The sequence below is a fragment of the Chenopodium album genome, chromosome 6, assembly GCF_948465745.1.
Source record: "Chenopodium album chromosome 6, dcCheAlbu1.1, whole genome shotgun sequence".
In the NCBI taxonomy this organism is placed as follows: domain Eukaryota; kingdom Viridiplantae; phylum Streptophyta; class Magnoliopsida; order Caryophyllales; family Amaranthaceae; genus Chenopodium; species Chenopodium album.
The window spans coordinates 74103338-74131252 of NC_137839.1; the positions used below are offsets into that span (position 1 = coordinate 74103338).

Here is a 27915-nt window from a genome sequence, read left to right on the forward strand (position 1 = left end):
CACCCATTTCACTCTTTGGGCTAATCCGGATCCGGAGATCAGTTCTGGGTGATTACTGATTAGGTTTCAGTTCCCTCCCGATTGTTGTTACGAAAGATCGAACACGGATTCATCCTACCAAGTATAATCTCAATCACCACTATAATAACAATCAATTGATAGCGTGTCAATTATTCTTAAACGGAGAACCGACAAATCAAGCAGTTGGTGCACTAATTTACAAAGGGAGTGCAAAACATGGAGTAAAGTATTTATTCTCTCAAAAAAAAGTATTCATAAAAATTGTCAACAAAACTTTTGGTCCACATTCTCGAATACACCCCAACAATACCAACACCATCATCAATAAACCAAAACTAAAATTCAACCAACCATCCAAACCTCCAATTCCACCCACAAAAAAATAAAGAAAAAAAAAAGTTGCAAAAAAAACCCTTGAATCTTTCTTTCATATCTTTCAATTTCATCAATAGCAATGAAAGAAGAACAGATCCAACCCAAAAACCCACTTCCCCATTCCTGGGGCACAACCCCAGAAGAAGACTACTACACTCAACAAGGCATCAAATCAACCCAATCTTACTTCACCACACCATCTGGTCTAACCCTCTTCACCAGATCATGGCACCCACTTTCTCTCTCTCCTCCACGTGGCATCATCTGTATGGTCCATGGCTATGGCAATGACATCAGCTGGACCTTCCAATCCACCCCTATTTTCCTTGCTCAAAATGGGTTTTCCTGTTTTGCCCTTGATTTACCTGGTCATGGTAAATCTGATGGCCTTAAAGCCTATGTTCCTGACATCAATTTGGCCATTAGTTGTTGTGCCTCTTTTTTCGAGTCTGTGTTAGAAACCCGTTCGATGCGTAATCTGCCCGCCTTTCTCTTCGGAGAATCTATGGGCGGGGCCATTTGCTTATTGATCAGTATCATGTACCCTGACATGGGTTTCAGTGGCGCTGTTCTGATCGCACCCATGTGTAAAATCTCTGATAATGTCAGACCCAGATGGCCAATCCCTGAAATTCTGACATTTATTGGTAAATTTGTACCAACTTTGGCAATTGTACCTTCACCTGATTTGTTACATAAGTCTGTCAAAGTTCCTGAGAAGAAAGAAATTGCTCTGATGAACCCTTTAAGGTATAATGGGAAGCCAAGATTAGGGACTGTTATTGAACTATTAAGGGTTACTGATTATTTGAGTCAAAAATTGAAAGATGTTACAATACCTTTTATTGTGCTACATGGAGAGGCTGATGTTGTGACTGATCCTGATGTGAGCCGGGCTCTTTACGAGGCGGCCGCGAGTGATGATAAGACGATCAAGATTTATGAAGGAATGGTGCATTCTATGTTGTTTGGGGAGACTGATGAGAATGTGGAGATTGTTAGGAATGATATATTGTGTTGGTTGAATGATAGATGCAAAAGGGAAGATTGATGGGGTTGAAGTTATTTACTCCCTCCGTCCCTAAATTAAAAGTCTCTTTCGCTTTAGTATGTGAGTAATAAATGCTAGAAAGAGTCTTTATATTAATATTAAGGGACGGAGGAAGTATTATGGAGTAGAACATTGTTTTTTAAATTGATTTGTGAATGTAGCAAAATTGAATTGTAGTTACATTGAAATCAAGCTACTAAGCTACAATATGAAATGTGAATGTGTTAACTTTGATGATGGATTAAAGAAAGAAATTGGCATATTTGTGCAATTTTTTAAATGTCATGTTTGGTGAATATTTTTGTATGCTGGTCATTTTAAGCTAGTATGATATACAATATTGGTTTCATGCTATTACTTTGAGGTTAAGCATATGTTACTTAGATACTCGCATTCAACACATGTATGTTATTAAGTGTAATGCGTATTGCGTAATATTTGAATAAATAATTCCGTGTCTTTGGTCCAAAATGAATCGTCCGTATTAATGCACTTCTTAATAGAGTTGAATCGAGTAATGTAGTTGATTCAGTAAAGAGTAAAGATTGCTGATTTTTGCTGTTGACAATTGACAGATAATTTTTTTTTATTCTGCAGTATGTAAAACAATTTGTCCAAAAAAAATAAAGGTCCTACCGAGATTTGAACTCGGGTTACTGGATTCAGAGTCCAATGTCCTAACCGCTAGACCATAGGACCAACTTATTAATATAAAGTTCCAAAATAATTTATAACATATAAACAAAAATGTAAAAAAATATCACAGAAAAAGCAAAAAAGAGGTCCTACCGAGATTTGAACTCGGGTTACTGGATTCAGAGTCCAATGTCCTAACCGCTAGACCATAGGACCGGATTGTTAAGTAATAACAAAGAAAATTATTTATTCATTCCGTCAACTAACTAATGCTTTTTCCCTAGTATGTACACCATATTCATTCACCCATGTCCCTTGATACTTTAGCATGACATTTTTAGTATGTACTTTAGCATGTCAACTGTTCTCAAGGGTTTTGGTTCATTTGGCAGTCCAAGAAAAAGGTTTGGTTATCCAGGCTTTAAGGTATTTGGTATGTTACAAGGATTCTCTGCTTTAATCATTCACTTCGTTCCTCTTCAACTTGTAAGTGGCGATACCCTGTCTCTGGGATTGTTTGGACGGGTTACCTCAACCACGTTACACAAGGGTTTTCGTTTGATGTTTGAGTTTTATTAAGGTTTTAGTTTATTTTTAATTACTTGTTAGCTTTACATTGTAATTTGCCCTTTATTTAAATAGTTCTCTTTTTCAAAAAAATAAATAAATAAATAAAACCTTGAAATTAGATTAAGAACAAAGTACATTGATTTTGAATTTAACATCTCACATGTTTTTCTTACATGTGCAACAAAAAATAATCATGATGCAAAAAATTATCAAAGACGAGTATGTTAGCAGTACAAAACGTATGCAACTATGCATAGTTAGGTTCTTAGGTTGAGGTGTTTTCTTATTTGGTATGGACTTATAATTGCACGTGATTATTCACCTTAAATTATTGTAATGATATACAAACACACAAAGTATGCCTAGCTAGCTTATGGCAGTATCTCTTATGGATATAATTTTGATGATTCCGTAATTAATTTGATTTAAACTAATTAGAATGTAACATTATTATCTTAACCTAGCTATTACAAGTTCATAACCTTTATCCTTAAATTTAACTTCTTCAAATGCATTGTGGTATTACCTTCATACTTAAACCAACTCATCCTTATATTTCATTGAATTTGAATTGCTTTTATTACCCTAAACTTAACACATATCTATGTCAAAAAAAAAAAAAAATAAATAAAAAAAATAATTACAAATTGTTGGTCACGAGATTCAAGATTCCTCTATTAAATAATTGGATGTTAGTTCCACAATTGTGCAGGATGTAGCAGAAGAAGCATTAGACGCTTTACATCAAGGCCAAACGAAAAAAACCAAATAACAAAAAAAGAGGTCCTACCGAGATTTGAACTCGGGTTACTGGATTCAGAGTCCAATGTCCTGACCACTAGACCATAGGACCAGAATATTGTTATTGATCTAAAATATTGAAAACTTACTTTTCTGAATGTACAACTTTATACTGTATTACAAGTATCTTTGTAACTGTATGATAGGAAGCTACTAATTCACAATATTATCGTTATTATATTTATTAAATAAAAGAAATTTAAAACTATTGAAAAATATAAATATACAATTGTAAATAACTAGGTGAGGAGAAAATATATGCAATGTGTCCTATATTCTCTCAAATAAATCTTCACAATTTAGGCACCAATTACACAATTAGCTGATACAAAAAATCATCAATATATCAATTCCCATAGCATGGGCTAGAATCACACAAGCTAGTTGTTTAACTGATTTCAAAACAAGGTTGCGTACATTTGAACCTCCACAAATCCCCACCTCGACGAGCTTCATATCAAGCTGCTGTTGATGCTACTACTGGGAACTGGTCTTCTGATTGCCTTTTCCACAAAAAGTTGGCAGCTTCAATCCACCGAGGATTAACTAGAAACTTGCCCTCTTCAACTGCCCTACGAGACTTCTCTGCTGTGGCATCTTTTGATACAACATGTGTTACGCTGGAGTCCAGTTCAGTTGAGCATGTAGCTCCTAACTGTTCTGCCATCCTCCATAATGGCTGGTCAGCAGCTTGTGTTTTTTTCTTAAGCACCAAGCTGAACACTATCTTGCAATCTTTGAGGACTTCCTTCCGAATTATATTCAGTAACTGCATGACCAATTTGATAAAATTAGTACGATTGTCTATGTGTCTAAATTAAAACAGATATCAAACACACAAGTGCAAAGATAGCAGGACCTAACCTCCCTCACATCTCTGGAAGCATAGTCATCTCCATGCTCCTATCAGGAGAGCACGAGTCAATACGAAAGCAGAACAAACAAGGTACTAGTATAGTAGCCATGAAGAAAAGAGTCAGGCTAGATATCTAACATTGAGGTGAATTTCAGCATTTAAAACGACTGCAATACCCATGTTAGTTATTTATACATTTTCTGAAGCAAAGATTGGGGATTAACTAACAGGATCAAAGAACTTGTAGTGTATACTCTTAAGGACTCTCAGAATTGCTGCAAGTGCTCCATCTGACTCGTTTTCATCAAGCTTTAACTCAGCAAGAGACTTGCAATTGTTGCCTAATTGACGACAAGTATATGAAAAGAAGTGGTATCTTTCCATCAATATCAAATTGTCCTTGTGCCTCTCCCAGACCTAGAATGATACAAAATTGCAGACATATCCAACTTCAGAATTTAGCAGTACATTCTCTCAATGAAATGGAAGAATTTAGTAGATGTAAATATAATATCAGAAAAAACTACATTGTCATGAAATCTTAGTTACTGATAGAGTAAAAAAAATCTCAGAATAAGTCAGCAAAGAAACCAGTTTCTAATCACCAGAGAATTTACTTACAGATTCTGTGTCATCAAGTATCAGAACAGCACTCTCAAACCCCAGTACCATGTCTAGTCCTTTCTGGTTTCTGTTTGTGCAATCGGCCCTGGAGATAACTTTTGAATCAAAATAGAGATTTCTGGGATCAAGAAGCTTTGCCATTTCGCGACCATAAGCTGGCTCTCCCATGGTGTAAATGTACATCTCAAACATCTTGCTTGCTTCTTGCAGAAATTCACGGACAAAAGGCCTCAACTTGGTTATCATAGGCCTTTTATCAAATTGAAATAAGCTTCCCTTTGAAGTATCTGTTCATTACTTAATATTAGAGCAAGAAAGAATAGAAAGTATACAAAACCCTGATGGTTAAGAGTCGGGAGAGCTTAGTACATACTTAAAACATGAAGCAATACAAACTAGGATAAATCTGGACTCCACTAATTTTACACCTTTGGCTTAAACACCAGATGACAAACTCAATCATAATTCATAAAGTATAGAAGAATTAAAATACACTTGCTATGGATGAGACAAACAGACGAGAAAAATTAGAGAAACAGCAATTTGATGAGGGTGGTGTCAAGCAAAACCTAAGATATCGTTAAAACAAGAATGGCTTCACACAAAACAAGGAACACGAATTCAAATTTCTACCAAAAATAAATTTTATGACATTGTAAACCGTAGAACTTTAAGTTCAAATGATATAGAAACACAAAGTCAAGTTGTACTATATCATTTTATTCCATAACCAATATAGTCTAAATGATAGAGTGATATACAATGAAAATTGTTCACAAAATTAAGTTTTAAAAATTAATCAGAAGCAGCAAAGCAGATAATTAAACATGTAGGAATTTAAACAGAACAACCTTTAAAGGAGCATGTTTGATTCATTAGATATGCCTCTTCCGGACTGAGAGAATCGATATTAGCTGTATGCAGCAATGTCTGGTCCAAATCAAGAACCAGGAACAATTTTTTCTGGCGTAGGACATTTCCTGCTTCAGCATTACGTAATCGAGAAATTTCTCTGCTGCCAAGCCTCAAATCCTGCAAATTGCAATTGGAAATTATACCAAAATCTTATCAGTCCTTAGAAAAGATAATTTGACCTGACCAAGCTTTGCAACTGCACTAACATGGCAATGAAGATATAGCAGATTATCAATTAAATAACACAACATGTAGTTATGCAGCAATTAGTTGTAAAAACCTCGAGGATGGCAACTCGATGACTAATAAGCTTCAGTATAGTTCTATCTTTTATTGAGCTAAACAAGAAGAGTCTGAGCACAATTGAGTTTAATTAATGACATAAAGCATACTGAACATATTACAAGCCGAAATCAGCACATGATAACTAAATAAAATACGAGAACATACACATACCTTATGAATATATCTAAATGGAATACTATCTCCATATCCATCACCAACCAATTTCCCACATTCTATGCACATATCCTTAAAAAAACCAGGATGTGCACACGAACTTGGCTCCTCGGCCACCTTGCATTGCTTGATCCTTCCAACAAAAGCACTCATGTCAATGTCTAAAACATTTTTCATATACTTTGTACATACTATTCTTCCTAAATGACTTTTCTTGTTGCATTACTCCATAAATCATGGTACAGTTGCTAGTAACAGACAATTATCATTTGACATCATAGAAAATTCAATGTTAATACTCCATGATTGTACATGTGCAAAGTGTAAGTACATAAGTATACTACATTACGATATTCATAAGTAAATAAAATGTCCCGATTCGATTCTAATGAGTTATATGTACAAATTGTACACTAATTATGCAAAAAAATGTTACATGAAGAATGGCCCTTTTACACAATTCATACTTATTGATCTTTTTTTCACTTAAAAAGGCGGTCATTCTAAGATTCCTAACACCATAAACAAGAAACATATTCATCAATGCATACATTTGAAGATCATTTGTCAAAACCTTATAAATTAATAAGTCTAGTTCTTGAAAATCCAAGTACAAATAAAAGCTACATTTCAATCTTCTCATTTTCATTCCATCTATACTCTGAAATCAAACAGGGAGATAATCTTTCTTCATTGCATAAAAAATCAAGCTTTACTGGTTCAATTTCTACTTATATCAGTTCCAATTGAGATACATTATTGAAAATTTCATAATTCAAAAATATGATCAAGAAAAAAAAAAATAAACATAAGAAGGGGACAGAACTAGGGTTTCCGAAATCAAGAACATGGAATTATTTGTATCAATAAAGAATCAAAATTAATATCAATAATTTGGATTAAAGTATAAGCGAAATCCAATTATACCTGAGAGGTTCAGGTTGAATTTGAAGAGCCATCTCAGAGAAAGAAAAGAGAACACACTCAAGAAGAGGAGGTTTGACATGTATCACAACTTAAGTGAGATCTTGGGATCATATACAAAAATTCTCACCCTGCCGGTGGGTTAGAAAATTAAACCCACCGGCGGGATATACAAAGTTTTTTATGCTTCCGCAAACACACACATATATTTTTTTTTCTTTTCTCAAAGTTTTTTTTTTTTAGAATCTTTATGTAACCTTGCGCCTCCTACCAATAGTAGCAATCACGAAAGCCTCCTCCATCGTTGTTGGCAATCGCATACACTACCGCCTTCCACTACTGGCAGTAACCACATCTGCCAACCTACTCCATGTGCCGCACTCTATTTCCACCTCCCCATGACCAACAATGATTCTTACATTGCCTCGTTGGTTTTTTTAACACATAATCACATAGATTTTGTTTTGGTGGTGGTATATCACAATAAGGTCAACTTTTGCACATTTCTTTTGCTATCAAGTTAGCTCCTTTTATTGTTGCAGCACTTGGAATCTTTGTGGAGTATTACTTCTTGCTACCTGGTTTCTCTTTTGAGAATTGATTTAATTTCAAGTGGTGGGATTTAATCTTTTCTTGCGCAATTTTATTTGTTTTTCTTCAACTGTGATTTTACGTAGTAGTGTAGTGTCTTCTCCCCGATGATGGTTTGATCCCTTAACTTATTCTTCTCTGGATCTTCAACTCGGCCCAAGTGTATGCGTGACTCTTCTCCTTCGGCCTAAAAGCGCATATCTCTACTATACGTAGGTTGTGGTTGTTGCTTCTCATCGTCATCACCGGCACACGTCTACTACTTCTCTTTTAATTTGATCATGGGTTACTATACTATCCTTCCCGTTCGATGCGTGATTCAGATCCAGTCTGAGCATCCGATTTTCTCCCGCTCTGACTGCGGGGGTGTGATAGAGAATATTCATAGAATATTCTCATCCTAGGTTTAGGATATATTTTGTATAAGATTATCTTTGATATCTGTACATATCTTATAGTTACCTAATATGATTAGGTTTCTCATTGTAACCCTATAAATATTGATCAATGGAAATCACTCTGATTAAGGAGTTTTACATTATCTGACAGTTTGTTTATATAGAAAACAAGAATTCGGCTTGACCGTAATTTATAACGTGAATCATCCGGAAACATGCAAGGGGCAAAATGGAGAAAAAATATCCTCTATCACGACAATCGGGAAAATTCAGAATGTCTATTTGGTATTTAGTTTGAATTTGGGTCAAACTTTAATTTAATTTGAATTTAAAATTCAGTTTTGAATAATTGGGTCAATTCGGTTTGAATTTTTCCGAAATCCTATATGTATTGAATTTTGGTAGCTTTGATCCAAACTAAAATTCAAATGCTATCTTATTTTAATTTTAATTAGGATTAAAATAGCTTAGGGCTTGTTTGGCATCATTTTTGGTTTTCAATTTTCTGTTTTTTTGAAAACCAAAAACAAGAAACAAGAAAAAGGTGATTCCACTTTTCTGTTGTCAGTTTTCAAAATTATCATGATTTTAATAAGTCTATATATTTTTTGATTCATTATGTGACATATATAATACACTTTTAAAAAACAAAAAACCAAAAAACAGAAAACCACAGCGATGCCAAACGAACCCTTAGTTATGTAAGCTTATTGTGTATGAGTTTAGAGAAAGAAGAAATTATTAACTTGCAAAGAAACTAAACATCATGATCCGCTAAGGCAAAATAAACCTTGTGGAAAAGAGTTCAAGAACACCAATTCTTTTTAACGTGATTTCAAGAAAAACACACAAATTTATCCCCAATGGAGAAAACATATCCTGTATCACGACAATCGGGGAAATTCGGAATGTCTATTCGGTATTTAGTTTGAATTTGGGTCAAATTTTAATTTAATTTGAATTTAAAATTCAGTTTTAATTAGGATTAAATAGCTTAATTATGTAAGCTTATTGTGTATGAGTTTAGAGAAAGAAGAAATTATTAACTTGCAAAGAAACTAAACATCATGACCCGCTAAGGCAAAATAAACCTTGTGGAAAAGAGTTCAAGAACACCAATTCTTTTTAACATGATTTCAAGAAAAACACACAAATTTATCCCTCCCCCCCCCCCCCCCCCCAAAAAAAAAAAAAAATAATAATAAAAAATAAATAAATAATTATACTACCTCCATTTCATATTATTTACAACGATTTGACACAAAGTAGAGAGGAAAAATGTCTAATCGTTACAAATATTATGAAACGGAGGTAATATCTTTTATTACCAATCACGGCAATCAGTTGCAGTTCTCTCAAATTTTCCATGAGCGACTGGCCTGCACCACAAGCTCCACAGCATCGCACTCAAGCTCAACACGCTGATATCCAATTCGATGAGCAAGAAGAGACCCAAACCTTGCTGCCAATGCTTCACCATCACCAATTCACCACAGGAGCCTTCCCCCCATCGCACCACAACAGCTACTATCCCCCCTCTCCCCCTCTCCTATCACCCGGAATCACAGTGAATAATATCATGAGCCCCATCTTTAGTTTAGGCTTGAACCTTTAGTTGATTTGTAACAAAGGACAGGTGAAAAACTTTAAACCTTACTGACATGTTCATTTCAATAATTTGGTTTATTAGCTTACAAAAAGGTTAAAGTTGTGACTTGTGAGATTCAGAGACAGACACCACAAAACTCCCTCAAACTAAGTATTTGAAGGGCATGAGGGTCTGCAACTACAATTTTAAACCCATCAGCAAATACACAAAAAATAATGAAGTAAATAATAGTGTAATTTCAGACTGTTTGATATTACAGTTGTGGAATATAAAAAAAAGAACCAATTTTCTTAGCAAATAATCCAATACTCCCAAAGAACCACAGCCTTAGAGCTTGAAACAGCAACAACTTTATACTACGTATATACAATAGCTAGAAACCGGAATCCTGAAATAGCCATGGCTTTGAAAGAATGCAACTTAGAGCTAACAAAGAAAAATATAATGTGCTAATAGACAAAAAATAGATTTCATTAAATGACTCCAAACTATCCCTGTGGTCCGAAGCTAAACATGCTAAACTATGCTGCTATACAAGGCAAGTCTATCGCATGCTCACGGAAGCATGGTCATTTGACCAATCAACTGAAAAATGAATCATTTCTATCCTGTACTATACCCTATATTCTTTAAGAAGCCAACTTTCTACTCTGTTCATTGATGTCATCTATTGTCAGGGGTTCTTGAAACTAATAACGAATGCGCTGGTGTTAGCAGATCGACATGTATAAGATATCCAAACAACTCTACTGAGGTCACGCCATAAAAAGATATGTCAAGTCCTCCACTGTAAGACGACTTTGGCGGCTACCCTTTTCATCTTCACCAAAAGCAGAAGCAACCAACTCTCTCTTCTTTTGCTGTACAAAAAAATTCACATGGCATTAATAAAGGAATAAAATTAAAGCATTTTACTCAATATGTCCAATGACTCATCTTGCAAATAAAATGATTAGAACTGAAATTTTCTCCCATTAACAGTCACATGAAAAGAAAGATACCCCACATCGAAGCCAATCCCCAAGTATCAAATCCATATGTTGGCCTAGAAAATCAATTGTTCCAAATATTCCAATATCAATGCTGAAACTAGAAGTTCAACCACGCATTTGTAATGCCTACCAGAGCTATGTTAATAATTTTTAAAATAAGATAAAATTGGGCATGTCATAGATGCAGAGAATGTAACAATGTAAACAATCAAAAAGGCAAAACATACTCAGACCCTTCACAAGCAATTTTGGAGACAATGAAAATTTTAGCAACCTTAGGACGGCTTTGATGCATCTTTATAATCAGCATGTCTACAACTAATCAACCTCATAAAAATATTAGTCTTTCAACTAGAAGATGGCACGCATGTGTCCTCACTACGACCAAGCCTTTGCTCACAGAGAAGCAAGGAATGTGGAAAGAATAAAAAATTCTTAAGAGATCAGTGCTTTGCAATTACAAAACGGCTAACAATGTAAAGGCTCCAAATGAGAATGAGATGCCTAAGTGTGCAGATCTAAATTGCATGTCACCCACCAAATTTTTATTTTTTATTAGGGCAGGTACATATCCAGAAGCCAATTCAGGAATTATTATTCATCTTCCAGAGCACATGAAAGATGTGTGATCTAATCATTTAGCACATGTACATTTGTTGGTAACATTGAGTTCCAATATGAGCAAAATACACTCTAGGAAAATCCTTTTGCCCAGAGAAAAAACAACATACAGCCAGAAAAGACGAGAAGACAGGACACGTAACAAAGAAAAATAAAGCCCAAAATTTGCAAGGAATGAATTATAATAGAAAACAAAGTTGCTTTTTCCACGGTAAAAGAAATTTTGGAACGTTACAATTAGGTCGGTGCAGATTTCTTTTGGACCGCAAAATAAAATACCTGAAGTGCTAATATCCGATCTTCAACTGTATCCTTCACAGTCAGCCTCACGACAGTAACAGGACGAGTTTGCCCAATCCGATGCGCTCTGTCAATTGCTTGGTCCTCAGTAGTAGGGTTCCACCAAAGATCCAGAAGAACAACATGACAAGCTGCCACCATATTTAGCCCAAGACTTGCTGCCTTTAAAGACATTATCATAACAGATACCTGCAAATATTGACAAAATAAAATATTACAAATTGAAACCAGAAATTACTCAACCCCAATAATTCAGAATCTAGTAGAGTGAGATCCCGCTGACTGTTGATGATTAAGAATTGCAGACTATATATGTGATAATACTATTCATTTCCACAAATGACGAAAAGAAAAAGTTCTTAATATTGCACTGAAAGAGCATAAAACCAATTCAATTTGGGTCAATTACTTTCTAAGAAATTTATTCACTTTAAAGCTAAAAAGTCTGCAATTTTTGAAATGGACAAAAAAGATAGAATTGAGAGAGCATATAAAAAATGAAAGATCCAGATAGTTGCAAACCTCTGGAATGGTGTTAAAATCTTGCACAGCTTTATCACGGGCAGCAACAGACATAGTTCCATCTAACCTCCTGTACTGTATAGAAGATTCCTTCAGACAATCTTCAAGCAGATCCAACATCCTTGTCCACTGAGAGAAGACAATTGCTTTCTCCTTTATGACAGATTTGCCATTACCCAAACCATTGGCAGCATTGGTTATTTCACTGTAAGCGGCAAAGGGTGCAGAATTGGATTTGTCCAAGAGACTGGTATCAGTAACAGGTTGGCTTGGAACGTCACTAGGAACAGAAACATGAGGTTTTGAAAGTGAATTTAAAACTTCCAAAGCTGCCTTAATTTTAGATGACTCAAATCGGCCAGGTGGTCCAAGTTCAATCAACTCTTTTTGTTCTGAGGATTCAGCAACAGGACAAATATGAGAGCCTTCCCGACAATCCTGATCAGACAGGCAGCTGTTCAGTGTGCCTTTGGAGAAGACATTGGAGGCACTAAGCTCTGATTTGCAACTTGCAGAAGGACACACGTTGTCATCGGCTGTAAAACGCTCAGAAATACACTGATTGCAGAATACATGGCCGCAGATACTGACAACAGCATCCTCAGGTGGATCCTGCAGATTTTTCAATGATTGGTGGCATCAACAACAAAAATTTTGTCAAGCACTTGATTTAAACACATAATTAGCTACTGTGCAACAAATTTAAAATGCAGAAAATCTAAATAAACCATTTTAAATTAGTCTAATATTACCAGCAGTAAACAGAATAGTGGATCTGTCAGCTACATTGGAAATAAATCATTCAAATTAAAAATGTTTTACTACGTAAAAAAAAAACATATAAAAAAAAAAAAAAAGGTATTCAGGATTGGGATTTGGGAATGAAATAGACCTATAAAAAAATTTATATGATAGGCGAATTTCTATGCCAAAAAACTTGATCATTGACCATAAAAATCAAGATACAACACTTATCACAGATATTTTATTAAAATCAACAAAGAGCTTTGACTCTAAGAACACAGTAAGAATTAATCAATCTAAGCCCATATAGAACATATAGCTCATCAATTTCTGTCTGGAAAAAGGCATACATCCAATATGTTCTTAACTTTAAGTATTTCCTCCCCCATCCCTTTTCCATTTCTAGTCATAAGTTTATCTTTGTTACCTTAATAAAAGTTACCTTACTAAAAGTATAGCTCATCAATTTCTGTCTGGAAAAAGGCATACATCCAATATGTTCTTAACTTTAAGTATTTCCTCCCCCATCCCTTTTCCATTTCTAGTCGTAAGTTTATCTTTGCTACCTTACTAAAACTTACTCATCCCTTTAGATACAAATCTCATATCTGATAAAATGGGCTACATGACTATGCATAGTAAAAATCCCTCTCTCACTTCCTCTCTTTCTCTCACACACACACATAATTGAGTTCAGGAAGGCATCTGAGTAAGAGTGCAGTATGGAGGGTCAGCTAAGGTAAATTTGAAAACACAAGCAATGGAGACAAACAATTAGCAATCTAACCAACACTTGTGCTCCCAGATAGTTGAGGACAATATCTCTCAAACTATTAGTATCCAACAGTTGTCATACTACACAAGCAGAAAAAGATAGGCAACAAAATTGAAAAAATACCCTGCATATGCCACAAATTGCTTGTGACGCTTCCAAACAACTCAAAAGAGATATCTGTCGATCTCGAGGAAGCTTCTTTGCTGTATGAATGGAAGACTTCAAAACGGAGCTAGAATCATAACCCTTAACAAGAAAGGGATGATCACATGCTTGTCGAAGCCGTAAGAGCATTAACAATATGTTAACATAATTTTGCTTAACAGTTCCAGAGTCAGCGTAAGCCTGAAATCAAGAATTCATTATTACAAAAATGGATAACAGCAACACAGAACACTGAAACGTGCAAAAATAAAAAGGCTACAGTCTATGCAGCAACAATTTATTAATAATAACACTAAGAGCATCTCCAATGGTTCAATTATAAGGACTTGCTTGCAATTTAAATAAAGTTCCTAGCTACATGTTTACCATTGGAGAACAAAAAATTGAGCAACATGCAAGCAACTGTAGCCCAACCAAGCTACATGCTTGATTGAAAAATAAGACAAATAATCTCCACTCATATTGTTACATGTGTATAATTATCTATTATTTTTTAAAATTTTATTTTTTGCATACTACAATATGTTGTGGCTTACCATTGGAACAATTTGTTGCATAAAAAGTGTTGTAGCTTAGAAATTGATATGGAAAAGCAAGCTACAAAGCATTGTAGCTTGCCATTGGAGATGCTCTAATATCTTCAATTCTCTATTACTACTCAAAGGAAAAAGGACACTTTTCTACTTACAATAGAAAAAAATTAATATACCCTATTCTACTCTTAGAAAAATGCTTGTTCTAGACCAAAAATAGATAAATATATAAGGTGGTAAGTTGGTAGCTATGAAATGCAGATTTTAGAAGGCTGTTTACCCTGAATTTTTCACAGCTAAGACAAGAAGATAATGAAGACACTTACTATAATTCTACAATTGCAAACACATCCATATTCTCCATGGTTAAAAACTACTTTGTATTTAAATCAATCAGTTTTCTTAAAACGAACATTCCATATTAGGCGATACCTTAATAGTTTTTTATTTTGCGTAGCAGTGAAAAACACGAAATGGAGTATCATATGAAGCTATACATGCAAAAGAAGAGTTTCCTAAGTATCAACTGATTGGTAAAAAGCAAAAAACTTGTGCTTTTATATGTTAGACAATAAACAAAAAATTACCATAAGTAGAGCTCTGAGATTATGCTTACTTGAAATTGGGCCCGTGAATCAGCCTCCAGCTTGCTATAGAATTCCCTTTCCTCTTCTGAAAATTCCACTTTCTTCAGCTTTACAGATTTAGGTGGCAAGTTTATGATTGGTTTCCCATCAAGAAGTGTACCTAGAGAATATAATAGGCAATACAAGATGCTCAGCTATACACAAGCGAGGATTACAATCAGAACTGTACAGGAAGTAAATTTTCAGAAACTTGCTAGTTCCTTGATATAATACTTGTCTGATTAAGCTACAAATTCAATATTACTTGTAAAGTATACTCACAATTAGTATTACTTGACATACACACAGAGCTGTGAAGTATACTCTCTAAATCTACCCTTTTTAATGCAGTACCCTATAATATTCAGCTCACTTTTTGCTACATTTTCAATATGTAATTAAAAAAATCCTCACTTTTCATTTCCTTTTTATAAACTCTATGCACTTTCCATTCGATTCCTTTTTTTTTTTTTTAAACTAATAACTTTTACTTTATTCACAATATGGTAAAAATAACTTTCCTCTTCTACACTCCAACGTCGCACCAAGAGGGATCACAAAAACCCACTAACCATTTTTCTCAATCTTAAGTAAATTTGTATCCATCACTCCCCCACCCTTTCACCTAAGGACCCCACCATTTTTGGTTTATTCTAAATTGCATAAATCTTTGAATTACTAAGTAGAAGTGTACAACAGTGGAAAAAAGAAAGAGGACATGGGAAAGAGGCAGTAGTATTTTAAAGAAATTAAAAAATAAAAAAATAAAAATAAAAAATAAGCCAAGATAGGGCAGGCAAAAAAACATGCAGCATTAGATACCCCCTCTTTAATTACAATTTTCTTTTTGCTTAGACCATGAAAATTGACAAAAGTAAGAGAGAGGAAGTGATGAGCAAAATAGAAGATATTTGGGGTGGATTATGACAAAAGAGGGTAATTGGGGGCCCAAGTGAGGGAGAACTAACAAATCATGAAACAGAAAACATAGCAGCAAGTAGTTCGAAAAAATTTCCCAAAAAGGACTGAAGAAGTGAAGAGCATTTTCGAGCCATTATATTTATTTCTGTGTATACAGATTGACAGTCTAACCAACTAACCCCCCCCCCCCCCCCCCTCTCTTTCGGTGTCTCTTTGGGCTTAAGAACTTATTTTTTTATTGTGGCATATAAAAGCCAGCATATGCACACCCAAACACAATATCCTTACATGCAAATTCAACATAAATAACATTAATCCGAATTGCCACATTCTATTTCTGATCAATATGCAAATAGACTTTAACTGACTGAATGTTGCATCACGAACAAATATTCAAGAGAAAGTAAAACAAAAAAGTATATACAGTACATGAACACCTAAGTTTCTTTCTAAACCAGGCAGCAGCTATGTGTAGAAAGACTAAATAATACTCTATCCACTTTTTCTATACTAGCACACACCTTATTGGCACATGATTTGAAGAAGTAATTAAAAAAGATAAAACGGACAAATTAATCTACAATTTTCAACGTAACGACTTGTCACATTTTCTTACCAAAGGTAAAAGTAGTTATATTAAATTAATTTGTGTGTTTACTTAATTTTATTTCTTTCTAAAATTCCGTGCCAAAATGGTATTTTGCAAATAAAGAAAAGGCGGAAGTATGTCATTCAAAATAACTACAACCTATTCCATTCTAATAAAAACAATAAGTCAAAGAGGATTTATATAATCAATATACATGAAGGCTAACCTTTTGTGCGGCGCAACATTATATTCTTTAAGACAGCCTGCAGCTTCTGGTACCCTCTAGTCGGATTTTTACTAATTTGGAACTTAACCATGGAGCAGAACGAATTATACACAGAATAAGGATCATACTTGAGAAATCTGAAATAACTGTAGAGATCATCTATTGCATTTTGTATAGGTGTCCCAGACAAGCACCACCGACGTTTTGCACGAAGACCCCAGCAGGCCTGGGCTACTCTAGTCCGGTGATTCTTGATGCTCTGTGCCTCATCAAGTACAACTCTAAACCATCCCACCCTGGCAAGAGGATGAACAACAGATTCAATCAATGAATTGTCTGTTCCTCTCTTGGAACGCTTTTTATCAGATGTTGAAGGTTGCTTTCTCTTCCTATTAAATTGAGCGGATGCATCTTCCACCTCTGATTTTCGTCCATCACTACCATTCTTAAGGACCACAGGCTGCTTAGGAACCTCCATGCTTACGATTGAATATGTTGTAAGAACTACATCATATTTGGCCAGTTCATAGGGATCCTTTGTCCGGTTACTCCCATGGTAAACATACACAGAAAGTTTGGCCTTGCTAGTTACCTTATTGGCAAGCTCCTCGGCCCACTGCCTAAGGACACTAGTAGGACACACTACAAGGGTTCCTGCAGCAGGTCTCCCCTTAACTGAAGAAGACATTATACTATTCCCCTTTTTCTTGTCATCGTCATCATCCAAATCCAATGTTTCAGGCTCACCTTGTTCCTTTACCTTCAATGTCCCAGCAGACACAGGTCTTTCTGTAAGAATTAAAGCGATAGTCGATACTGTTTTCCCCAGCCCCTGGTTGACATATAGATACATTTTCAAAACAAATACGGCTCATAACTGCCAAGAAACTGGCACATATATTATCTTCAACTGTCATCCACAGAAACCAAGGACTCACCTGATCATCTGCCAAAATTCCTCCGGAACAATGCAAGCTGTTTGTTTCTTTTTGCACCATCCATGACAAAGCAATTCGCTGCAGGGGGACACACCATTGTAACCAATTAACCATGCTACATAAAAATACAACATAAAAAGATTTTTTTTTTTTTTTTTTTTTTTTTTAAAGGGAGGGGGAAAAACAAGAGAAAGATCGTAGCTATTAGCAGTAGATAAATCTTTTTAAAATAATCATAAACAAAAATTAACATGATAAAGAGCAAGATCGTAGCAGAGTGAATATTATTTAGATATTAAATTATTGTAATTAATTGTCATCCTTATCAAAGTATACTTTGTATATATAGTGTGTTGTATATGTTTCGGTTTTGAATTAGTTTAAAAAAAGTGAGAAAAAAACAAAATAAAACAATAATTAGCTATTAGTTTTACAGAGACAAAACACTGAAAATTGAAAACAATGCCTTAACTATTTATTTGTAATTCAAACATAGCCATGTGGGATCTTACTAGCTTCATCTCAATTTTTAGTTTCAAAAGATGTAATTTTACAACATTGTATTGAAAAGTGCGTAAAAACAAATAGTAAAAATGAAAAACCGGGGCCCGAGGGAGTATACTTCAAAAATCAAAAAAAAAAAAAAAAGTGTTTTAGCTAAGATAAACAATCTTTAAGATACTAAATATTAACAAATACAAGATATATTCTACCTCAATCACATCTTAACCTTCCCGGATAATGATGTCACATGTTAGATATAGAGTTCATATATCTAAGAAAATAAGTGCAGAGGGTTTAAAAAAATAAAAAATAAAAATAAATAAGCACTGCAATGGAGAGTGAAAACAGGCAAATTAGGAAGCACAAAAGTGAAATGAGGGAACATAATACATCTCTAAGGTATCATGCACATCTCTATGATTAATCCTTTCAAACTTTCATATATCAACTGCTGAGGAGATGGTCCTTCAAAACTCATTTAAATAATTAAACATATTTCAAAGTTTCAGAGATAGACATAATGAAAACTCTAACCTGGTGTCTCAGAAGAGGTACTTCAAAACTCATGTAAACAATTAAACATATTTCAAAGTTTCAGAGATAGACATAATGAGAACTCTAACCTGGTGTCTCAGAAGAGGTACTGCTAAAGAGCCATCGGGAGCGGACGCCTCTGACTTTGGTTGTGAAAGATCCTGTAGCATATTGGGAAGGGTAGACAATTTTTTAAAAAAATCAAAACTCCAAATTCTACTATTTTAGCAAGATGCGCAAAATTAATGAAAAGCAACCTGCATACAAAGTGTATTAACAGCATTCAATTGTGGACATTAGGGGGCTTAAAACAATAATCTACATTTGCTTTTAGTCAGGCTTTTATTTCATATTTTTATTTGCTGCAAAAGTGTGCACAGGCAAACAAATCATATCAAAGTTATGCACAGAACAAAACCATATTTACACATATCATTCCACAGAAGACGGCTATTGAAAACAAAATAAATAAATAAAAATAGACAGAGACTAATACAACTGATGATTCCAAATCCAAATCAAAAATTCAAGTAATTGGGGATTTCATGACTTAAGTAAACCAAAGCAAATAAGCAATGTGGATTTCGTCAATCCATCCAAACAGAGAATCATCTTAAAGTAATCCAAAGCAGACAATAACCCAAGAAACGAACCAAAGGAGCATCCTGTGGTAAACAATATGGGGCACTAATTTCTATCCATAATGAACATTACATCAGTCTCATAGCAAACAGGAGCGAGTCAGAAAAAGGCAGAAAATACCTGCACTAATGATTGAAAGATTAAGCGCTCATCACTTGCCCTCGATCTTGTTCCACTAGGAACTATTTGATGAAAAGGTGTGATGGATGTTGAACACTGTGAAGTAAATGTTGTGGGCTGAGGGATGACAGACTTTCCATGTACAGGATAAGGGTGTATCCGTGCCGGCTCACTCATATTTTCAATTATGCACAAATCATTGCTGTCATCAATGTCACTTCGTCCTTCTGACAAACAAGTTTGGCTTGCCTCAAGAGTTCCCTCCAATAGATTAAGCTTTAAAGTGGCAGGTTGAACCTTAGCAACCTCTCCTTCAGTGTTGTAATAAGAACTGTCAATGTTGGCAAATATATCTGCATGATACATTGGATCATCAGAAAGCTGCACCTTCCTAGGCTTCCTTATATCGCCACCACTAGAGAGATTTTGACATTTAACAGCGGGACCACCAGCTACAAAGCCAGAGTACTGAGCTTCAGCAGAGCTGAGGAGCTTCCCAGAACCAGAACCAAAAGAAAATCCACTTGATGGACCTTTGTTTGCTTCAGAAGGCTTGAACTCAAAACCATTGCTTGTAAGTATTTTGTCGTTCACTTCATCCTTCGTAACAACTGTTTGATTCAGACATGACTTGTCCATCTGCCTCCAATAATATGGCTCAGCTGAAGTCTCATCAGTAGTCGTGCTACTACTACTATTATCAAAAGTCATGATGTCAACATGTTGAACAGGACGATTACTATAGAAGATTGATTCAGGCCCCTTGCCGTCAAAAAAATCATACATACGGACTTCTGAAGCAGTGACATCCCCAGCTCCAACTTGAGCTTCCAAGGCTATTTTAGTATCCGGCCATGGATGTGAAGACTGAGAGTCATCTAAATCACTCTTCACGATAGCCCTCGTTGCTAAGTTTGTTGACATCATGTCATAGTTTACACCACCAAGGGAATTCTGATCAGGGAATCCCGAAGACATTTTATATATGCTGTACCAATCCTGTGCAGCAATCGGAAAGCTCTCTGTCTCGACAAAGGTGGGCAATTGGCATGTATTAGCTACTCTGAATGAAGTGTCATTAGCTTCACTTAGTACCATCTCAGGAGGAGACGAATATGGAAGTTGCTCCGAAGCCTCAACTGTATCAGCACTATTTTCACTTGCAGCGCCATAATCTACACAATCAAACTTCATTAGTATGATTCGTTAATTGAAATTACATCACTATGAAACATAAAAACAAATTGGAACCAGTCAACACCTTAATTTGAAATATCTACCATCCTACAGCAGTTTTCAAAAACAACAAATAAAATTAAAAAAAAAAGCAAGAGAGAAAAATTTGCAGGGGACCACTAAATATTTAACATTTTGCAGAAGGCACCTAATGTTGTTCTCATTCTCAAACCACCTTATATTTTTACTTAAGCGATTTGTCTGGTAAAATTATGACATGAACTACCATAAATACCCTTTTGTGTGGTTCTGTCCAAACCATTTGGAGACACAAATTATCTTCATGCCCCGCAGTAGATAACACCCTTCCCATTTTTTATGGTCCCAACATAAATAACAAAAACATCTTAGGATATGGATCCATCAACGCCGAACACATCTATTTTTTCACTCTCCTGCATAGAGATCATCCACAATGGCACAACCTCCAATCACAACAACCTTTTCACTCTCCTCAATTTAGAAGTTCCTATAATCTCCCATCACACCCATTTTTCACACTCCTCAACAAAAAATTTCCCATTATCTCCAATCACATCTGTTTTCTTTCTCCTCGACTTAAAAGTTTCCATTTTCTCCAATCACATCTTCATTCTATCTCATCAACCAAAAAAAAAACATACATCACCTAGTATCTTCCATCACATCTTTCTCATACTACTAGTCTATTACCAAAACAATACCCCCAACATTATAACTGCCCTAAAACACTGTGACCAACTTCTTCATGTTATCTATTGCAGAATGGAGGGAATAGTTCCACTGGACAACTAAGCATTTAAAGCATATGAAGTCATAATGAGCCTATCAAACCATGATTCCAGTAAAATAACTTGAAATGAACAGATTATAAAACTGCATGAGAAATTCTAGGCATTTTTTTTTTTGAAGAAAAGAAATTCTAGGCATTTAAACTCTTTAAAGTAAAAATAAGTATGTTGAAACAGGAAAGCTAATTTGTTTGTGTGTGCACGCGTGTATGCATGTCAAACTACATAATTGATTAAAAAAAAATTCCAAATATATCCCTAAAAATACTGTGGCAATTGCCATGAAGTAATCAGCAACAACACAATAGCAACCTAAATCACACTTAGTTTCTGAACAAAAGATGTCAAGATAAAGGTAAATATAATGTACCAATTACAACAAGATTAAAATATACACAGCACTAGAGAGTTTACAAATTTGTGTTAACAATCATCACCCCTAATTTAAAGGTTCTGCGTAAAATTTAAAAATAAAAAAAAAAATAAAAAAAAAAAATAAAAAAAGAAGAAGAAGAAGACCATGCAGCCCCATAATCATTGATCATGTCCTCCCTAGAACAGAAAAAACAGGTCATGAGAACATAGAAAGGAATGAGAAGAGAGGTACTTATTTGCCTCTTCTGTTGAAATGATTTCTTTTGTTCATGGGAGAGAAAAGGTTGATCCAAAATGGATTATAAATAAGGATACTCTTAAGAAGTTTTCGAAACATAAATTTAGTAGATAAACGTTTCGAACAAAGAAAGCATCCATGCTATGACAAATCAAAATAGAAAGTTTGTCTAGATCCAATCTAATATACACCGGATCAAAATTGCAAAAACTATTAATCACAACATACTTGAAAAGGAAGAAACACCCAACAATTATCTCAGTTCATAAAACCAATTTGCAGTAACAGTGATTTACATATTACACAAATGCCGCCCAAAATGAAGCATTACACATTTTATTGATTATATCTCAGATCATATCAAAATTGAGTTTCATGGAGTAAAAAAATTTGATGATTGTAAACAAAAGAGCTATAAGCATACAAGTCGAATAACTCACCTCTTAATACATCCATACGATCGTTAGCAAGTATAGCTGAACCACTTTCCTGGGTATTATCAGTTGATGGATAAAATGGATCCACCTGCACAGTAGCTCGAGTTAGATTTAACAACTATCAGAAGGAGGTGGATGCTCCAAAGAAATTTTATAAATAAACTAAACTTGGAAAAAAAAAATTGTCATTAACTTAGATAGCAAATCAAACAACATACATTGGAGAGAGTAATGAAGGGATTTTTAACAGAAGCTACTTTGGTTCTGAAATAGCATTACACATTTTCTCTCAAGCCAAGAGTCAAAGTTCGCCAACTTTGACACTAAATAATAAAAACAGTATTTTGATGCAAAACATGCAAATATACTATCTGAGTTCCTTTCAAAAAATTATTCAAGAGAGCAATTGTAATTTACTTGTCTTTTAAATACTAAACTATAAAAGCAAAGCACCCAAACTGTCAAGGTGTGGCTTTAAGAGCCACAAAAAATCAAATGTTACGCTAAAATCTGAATAAAGTAATAAATTGCAAATACACCTTGGAGCAAATTGTGACTACATTATACGTTTATTAGTTAATTTCAATTGAATTTTTACACAAAAAATTTTCCACTTGCATTAATAATCTTTTTAGGTAAAAGCCATATATTCAATAGGATATACAGTAATTCCACAGAATCATTAGGTGAAAGTCAGCCTAGAGTAGCACATCAAAATAGATTACAAATAAATTAGTCATCACATAACAATACCAATCTACTAATGTCAAATTTGCCTATTATGTACTTTATTGTAATTAATTTGTCTGTCAAACACTTCCTCCAATATTTTTAAAATTGATCCAGCATGACTTTTGCACTATTCACATACTCACCTCTCCTGGGATCACGTAGAAATGTAGAATGTCTCATAAAGTAGTTAAGTACTACCAAAACACCAGACATTCATATATTCTATTCACTGAAAATTACAAATTATAACGGTTGAAGCTATGCATTGGCAACCGAGATGATTGAAAAAGGTCAAGTATATCATTACTCAGCTTTCTGACAATATTTTAAACAAGGGCTATTAAATCTTTTTCTTCAGCTCCTTAATTAGAGTGTATAAGTTAAAATATCATATTCCAAACAACAATAATTCCCATCAGCAAATCTCCCAAGTGCAAAAAAATACATTCCAGAGTGACTATAATTTCCTTGTCTCGATGTCTCAATCCTACACTCCCCAGCAACACTAGTATGCAAAATACTAATACCCTTCACCACAAGACCACAATGCTATCAATGACTAAAATCTATACAAGGCCTAATTGTTATGATGTGTGTTTAGGTCATACGTGGACAAGTTGGTCACCACCATGCACCATGGCTAGATCTGACCACAATAATGTCAATAAAAGAGCCTTATCAAACAATAGGGGCTTCCACAATGCTGAATGTGATAACAAGCTTGTTTTTTAGAGTTGAGAAATCTGAAAAATATTTGAGAGCAGAATGGTGAAAGGTAGGAGCCAGGAAAATTGTGTGTGTGTGTGTGTGTGTGTGTGTGTGTGTGTGTCAGTGTTCAGAAATATACTAGAAGGGAATCGCCAAGAAAAAATCTTGCAATCTTTTAGGTAAAGATTAAACTACTAAATGGTTGTGATTATAATATTGAAAACATCTGATACATATATCTTGATACAAGGAAATATGAAATCTACTTTTTGACACTTGGATGCGCACCATTATTGAAACAAGTAATGTGGTGACATCAAAAAATGACCATTGCTTCTCTTGAATAAAATTAGAAAGTAATCTTACTTAGCTGTGGAAAAAGACGAGAACTAGTTCGCTGGATAAGGAAAGTTTCTAAATAGCTATTATTTCCCTCACCTAAAGAAGAGAGGATAAGAAAAAAGATTCTAAATTCTCCTAAAATTAACAACACTATATTGTACAATCTAGATTGCAGCAAAGATTAACAACACTATATTGTACAATCTGGTAGCTTTATACAATCCAACCTGATTCTACAAATTCTTCAAATAGCTACTCTTCTCCTTCCATGATTCTTTTAGCTAAAATCAAGCATCAATGCTACTGATCGATTACTGCATATCATCAGTTATTTTTTTAGTTAATCTACTAAGTACAGTAAGACCACAGCACTTACTCCATCCTTAAGTAAAAGTCTTCTCCTCACTAAACCATCATGCCACGAAACACTCGCCTTCTCTTATGATGAAGAGGAACCTTAAAATGGCTTAGGCTTTATAACAGGCGTGATCCTTGTACCCCCAATCACTTCAAATTGAAATCACCTAAGATTATTGCACGATTTGCACCTCCACTAATCATATTCACACAACTTTTACATAGACACTTATCAAAACCAGTGTTCAGCAGCTCCCTCATTCAATCAACTCAAAATTCACCTCATTAGAAGCTCATACGACAGATCCTAAAGCATTCTCACCCGAATACTCCACACGAATACTTAATCCTCGTGGAATGAAAATTCCACCACTCCATTTACGCTCACCTTAACCGCATTCCAGATTATATAGCACACCCACCAAAAATCTCTTACCAAATTCTCCCACTACATCAAACCCTCCAAAAAAAAAACTTTTTCGATTCATACTCAAAACCAAGCAACATCAAACACTAATAACACCAAAATAAACACAATAAAAACAAAAATACTTCTAATTACAACCAAAAACAACTATAATTCTATAAAATTAAGTCCTCCAGAGTCAAAATTCCACAAAATTAATCAAATCAAACAAAAAATAAAAAACCCAAAACTCGAAAAAACGTACCGGAAAAGGAAGATGATCGGAATTATCATCTTCATCAAGAATACTAAAGAAAGCATCAGCATCAATAGCAAAATCATCATCATCATTCCCACCACCACCACCACCGACACCACCACCGGCGCCGCCGCCGCCATGAGAGAAATCGTTGAAACTGTTATTCATCAATCCAAAATTAAAACCCTCTTGCTGCCCTGCTGCCGCCATCATCATCGGAAAATCATACAACAAAATTCTCCGACTCAAATCCAATCAATTGTTCAAACAATGAAAAATTCCCAAAAAAAATCACAAGAAATTGATGATCATGAACAAAATTGATTAATCGAAATCAAAATTGAACTGTAATTCCATAAGAATATGACGAAGAATTTTAACGCGGAGTGTGAGAATTAGGGTGGGAAATTTCTTAGGGGTTTCTGGGTAATTTGAAGAGATATACACACTTTATTTATTTTTTTTGTTTTTATTTTTATTTTTAGGGGTTAGTGGGGAAAAAATAAAAAAGGAAGTTTAGGCGTTGATTTTTTATTTTTGATTTTTGAAAAAAATAAAAAAAAGAAGAAAAGAGGCGGAAATTAAGGGAGATAAAAAAAAAAAAAAGAAAAAAAAATGATCAAAATAAACGAGAAGTCGGTCTTTATTTTTTGGTTGAGTTCATATTGGCTGGCGTGTATAAGATAGGTTTTTCTTTGGTCAAAGTGTTTGTTTTCACGTGATTTTTAATACTAGTACTTCTTTCTTTTTAGAAGTGTGTGTTTATATTGCGGAGAGTGGAAACTAATATTGATTGTAGTCTTGTAGGATTGATATGAAATTTTAATGTTGGATGAGTTAATATGGAATTATGGAATATGGATCATGGATCAACCTAGTTCGTTTAGTGGGCAAGATTCGTGTGGAATGGGGAGAAGAGTAAGGAAAGTTTTAGCCGTAACGAGTTTTCGGTGGAATTTGATCTCTAGTGTGACTGTGTAAGACTTGGTGAATAAAGGAGGATATATAATGGAAGAGGATATGTTGCAAAAAAAAAAAAAAAAAAAAAAAAAATGGAAGAGTAAAGTATATTTCCCAACAAAGGATATATAACGGAAGAAGATATGTTTTGATTAATTGATTTATCTCTCGAAAATTGTTTGGTAGACATCTTGAACTTAATTACTTCATAATTTTAATTAATTTGGGTGTTTAAGAATTCATGAGTAAAAGAGTTATTTTGTTTGTCTTCTAGATGTCTTCCAATAATGTACCAATTAGTGGTCTAAGAAATAAACCCGATTCACCTCGTTAGAAAATTTGGGTGAGAATTCACGAGTAAAATCAAAAAACAAAAGGCCACAACAATGTCAAACGAGACCTAAGTTTTTTAATTCTTTAAGGTACAAAAAAGGACCGTAATAACTAATCATTCATCGACTTTCACAGTTTTTTACGAGTAATTTAATATTGTTTAAATACTTGAAAGTATAAGAGATAGATAAGGTGATTAGATAATTGGATCTACGAGGCAGAGGTAATAAGGGGATTTCCACTAGACCATCTCCAAGTATCCTTATAAACAGATTGGAATCCTATGCCCCTAAAGTCTAAAATAGGAATTCTTACCAGAGGAATTAAATCTTGCTTTGTAGCTATGAAGTACTTCTAATGTGTATTTCATTTTCTTACTAATTGGAAAGTCTATATAATCTAAGCATTAGAAGAATTAGTAATCGTCTTCCTTTCAAGGCCACCTATAAAATTTTACATGTCAAGCCTTCTTGGGAACATTTGAATTATCTTTTGGGTTTTTTGACTTTTACCACAAAAAAATCAAGAAATTATTTTTTACCACCAAATAAAAAAATAAAAAAATAAAAAAAAAAGTTTTTACCAAAAATCTAACGGAATTTTTTAAATTCTTCGATTTTCGTGCGCAAAACATGTTATTCATTGGTAGGTTTAGGGGGGGCATTTTGGTCTTACAAGTCTAATTTGAGGTCAGAATTGTTAAAAAATGATCAACAATGTCTTGTTTTCCGTATTTAAAAATACCTCGATTTGCGTGAAACACGCAAAACGAGACATTTTCGATCATTTTTTTGTCAATTTGACCTCAAATTGGATCCATAGGACCAAAATTCCCCCTAAACCTATGAAGAGCATGTGTTTGCGCACGAAAATCAAAGTTTTTTTTTAAACCATTAGATTTAACGGTTTTCTTAACGGTAGGTGGAAAAAATAATTTTTAGAATTATATTTGGTGGTAAAATAAAACTTTTAAAATTTTTTGTGGTAAAAAACAATTTCTTGTTTTTTTTTTTTTGTTGGTAAAAGTAAAAAAAAAAAATTCTTTTTTTTTTTGTTTTATTTTGAAAGTAATGCTTAGCTTATTTATCATTTCCAAAATGATATCAACAAGGAGAGGAATAAAAATGAAGGGTAAAAGAATAAGTTATTATTTAATTGAAATATACAATACGGAGTATAA

At 34.3% G+C, this 27915-nt stretch overlaps 3 protein-coding genes and 3 non-coding genes across 6 annotated transcripts; 1 reads left to right on the forward strand and 5 right to left on the reverse strand.

Moving 5' to 3' along the window:
• Positions 1 to 371: 371 nt before the first annotated feature.
• On the forward strand, positions 372 to 1718 carry LOC145635255 (caffeoylshikimate esterase-like). The gene has a single exon (XM_081686540.1). The coding sequence runs from the start codon at positions 476 to 478 to the stop codon at positions 1445 to 1447; it is 972 nt and encodes a 323-aa protein (XP_081542666.1). The 5' UTR covers positions 372 to 475; the 3' UTR covers positions 1448 to 1718.
• A 356-nt stretch (positions 1719 to 2074) lies between these two features.
• TRNAQ-CUG (transfer RNA glutamine (anticodon CUG)) lies at positions 2075 to 2146 on the reverse strand. The gene has a single exon. It is a non-coding gene; the product is annotated as a tRNA-Gln (tRNA).
• An 81-nt stretch (positions 2147 to 2227) lies between these two features.
• Positions 2228 to 2299, reverse strand: TRNAQ-CUG (transfer RNA glutamine (anticodon CUG)). Its single transcript has one exon. It is a non-coding gene; the product is annotated as a tRNA-Gln (tRNA).
• Positions 2300 to 3434: 1135 nt separating this feature from the next.
• TRNAQ-CUG (transfer RNA glutamine (anticodon CUG)) lies at positions 3435 to 3506 on the reverse strand. Its single transcript has one exon. It is a non-coding gene; the product is annotated as a tRNA-Gln (tRNA).
• Positions 3507 to 3911: 405 nt separating this feature from the next.
• Positions 3912 to 9701, reverse strand: LOC145637226 (RNA polymerase II C-terminal domain phosphatase-like 4). Its single transcript, XM_081688702.1, has 7 exons — positions 9550 to 9701; positions 6306 to 6441; positions 5786 to 5966; positions 4932 to 5221; positions 4539 to 4727; positions 4319 to 4357; positions 3912 to 4223 (listed from the first exon to the last, which is right to left on the reverse strand). The coding sequence occupies exons 1-7, from the start codon at positions 9699 to 9701 to the stop codon at positions 3912 to 3914; spliced, it is 1299 nt and encodes a 432-aa protein (XP_081544828.1).
• A 345-nt stretch (positions 9702 to 10046) lies between these two features.
• Positions 10047 to 25968, reverse strand: LOC145636298 (helicase-like transcription factor CHR28). The gene is made up of 11 exons (XM_081687818.1): positions 25449 to 25968; positions 22642 to 22726; positions 19583 to 20757; positions 18910 to 18981; positions 17783 to 17860; positions 16845 to 17676; positions 15099 to 15229; positions 13908 to 14129; positions 12266 to 12877; positions 11723 to 11932; positions 10047 to 10690 (listed from the first exon to the last, which is right to left on the reverse strand). Exons 1-11 carry the CDS (start codon positions 25656 to 25658, stop codon positions 10586 to 10588), a joined length of 3732 nt encoding a protein of 1243 aa, XP_081543944.1. The 5' UTR covers positions 25659 to 25968; the 3' UTR covers positions 10047 to 10585.
• Positions 25969 to 27915: the final 1947 nt, after the last annotated feature.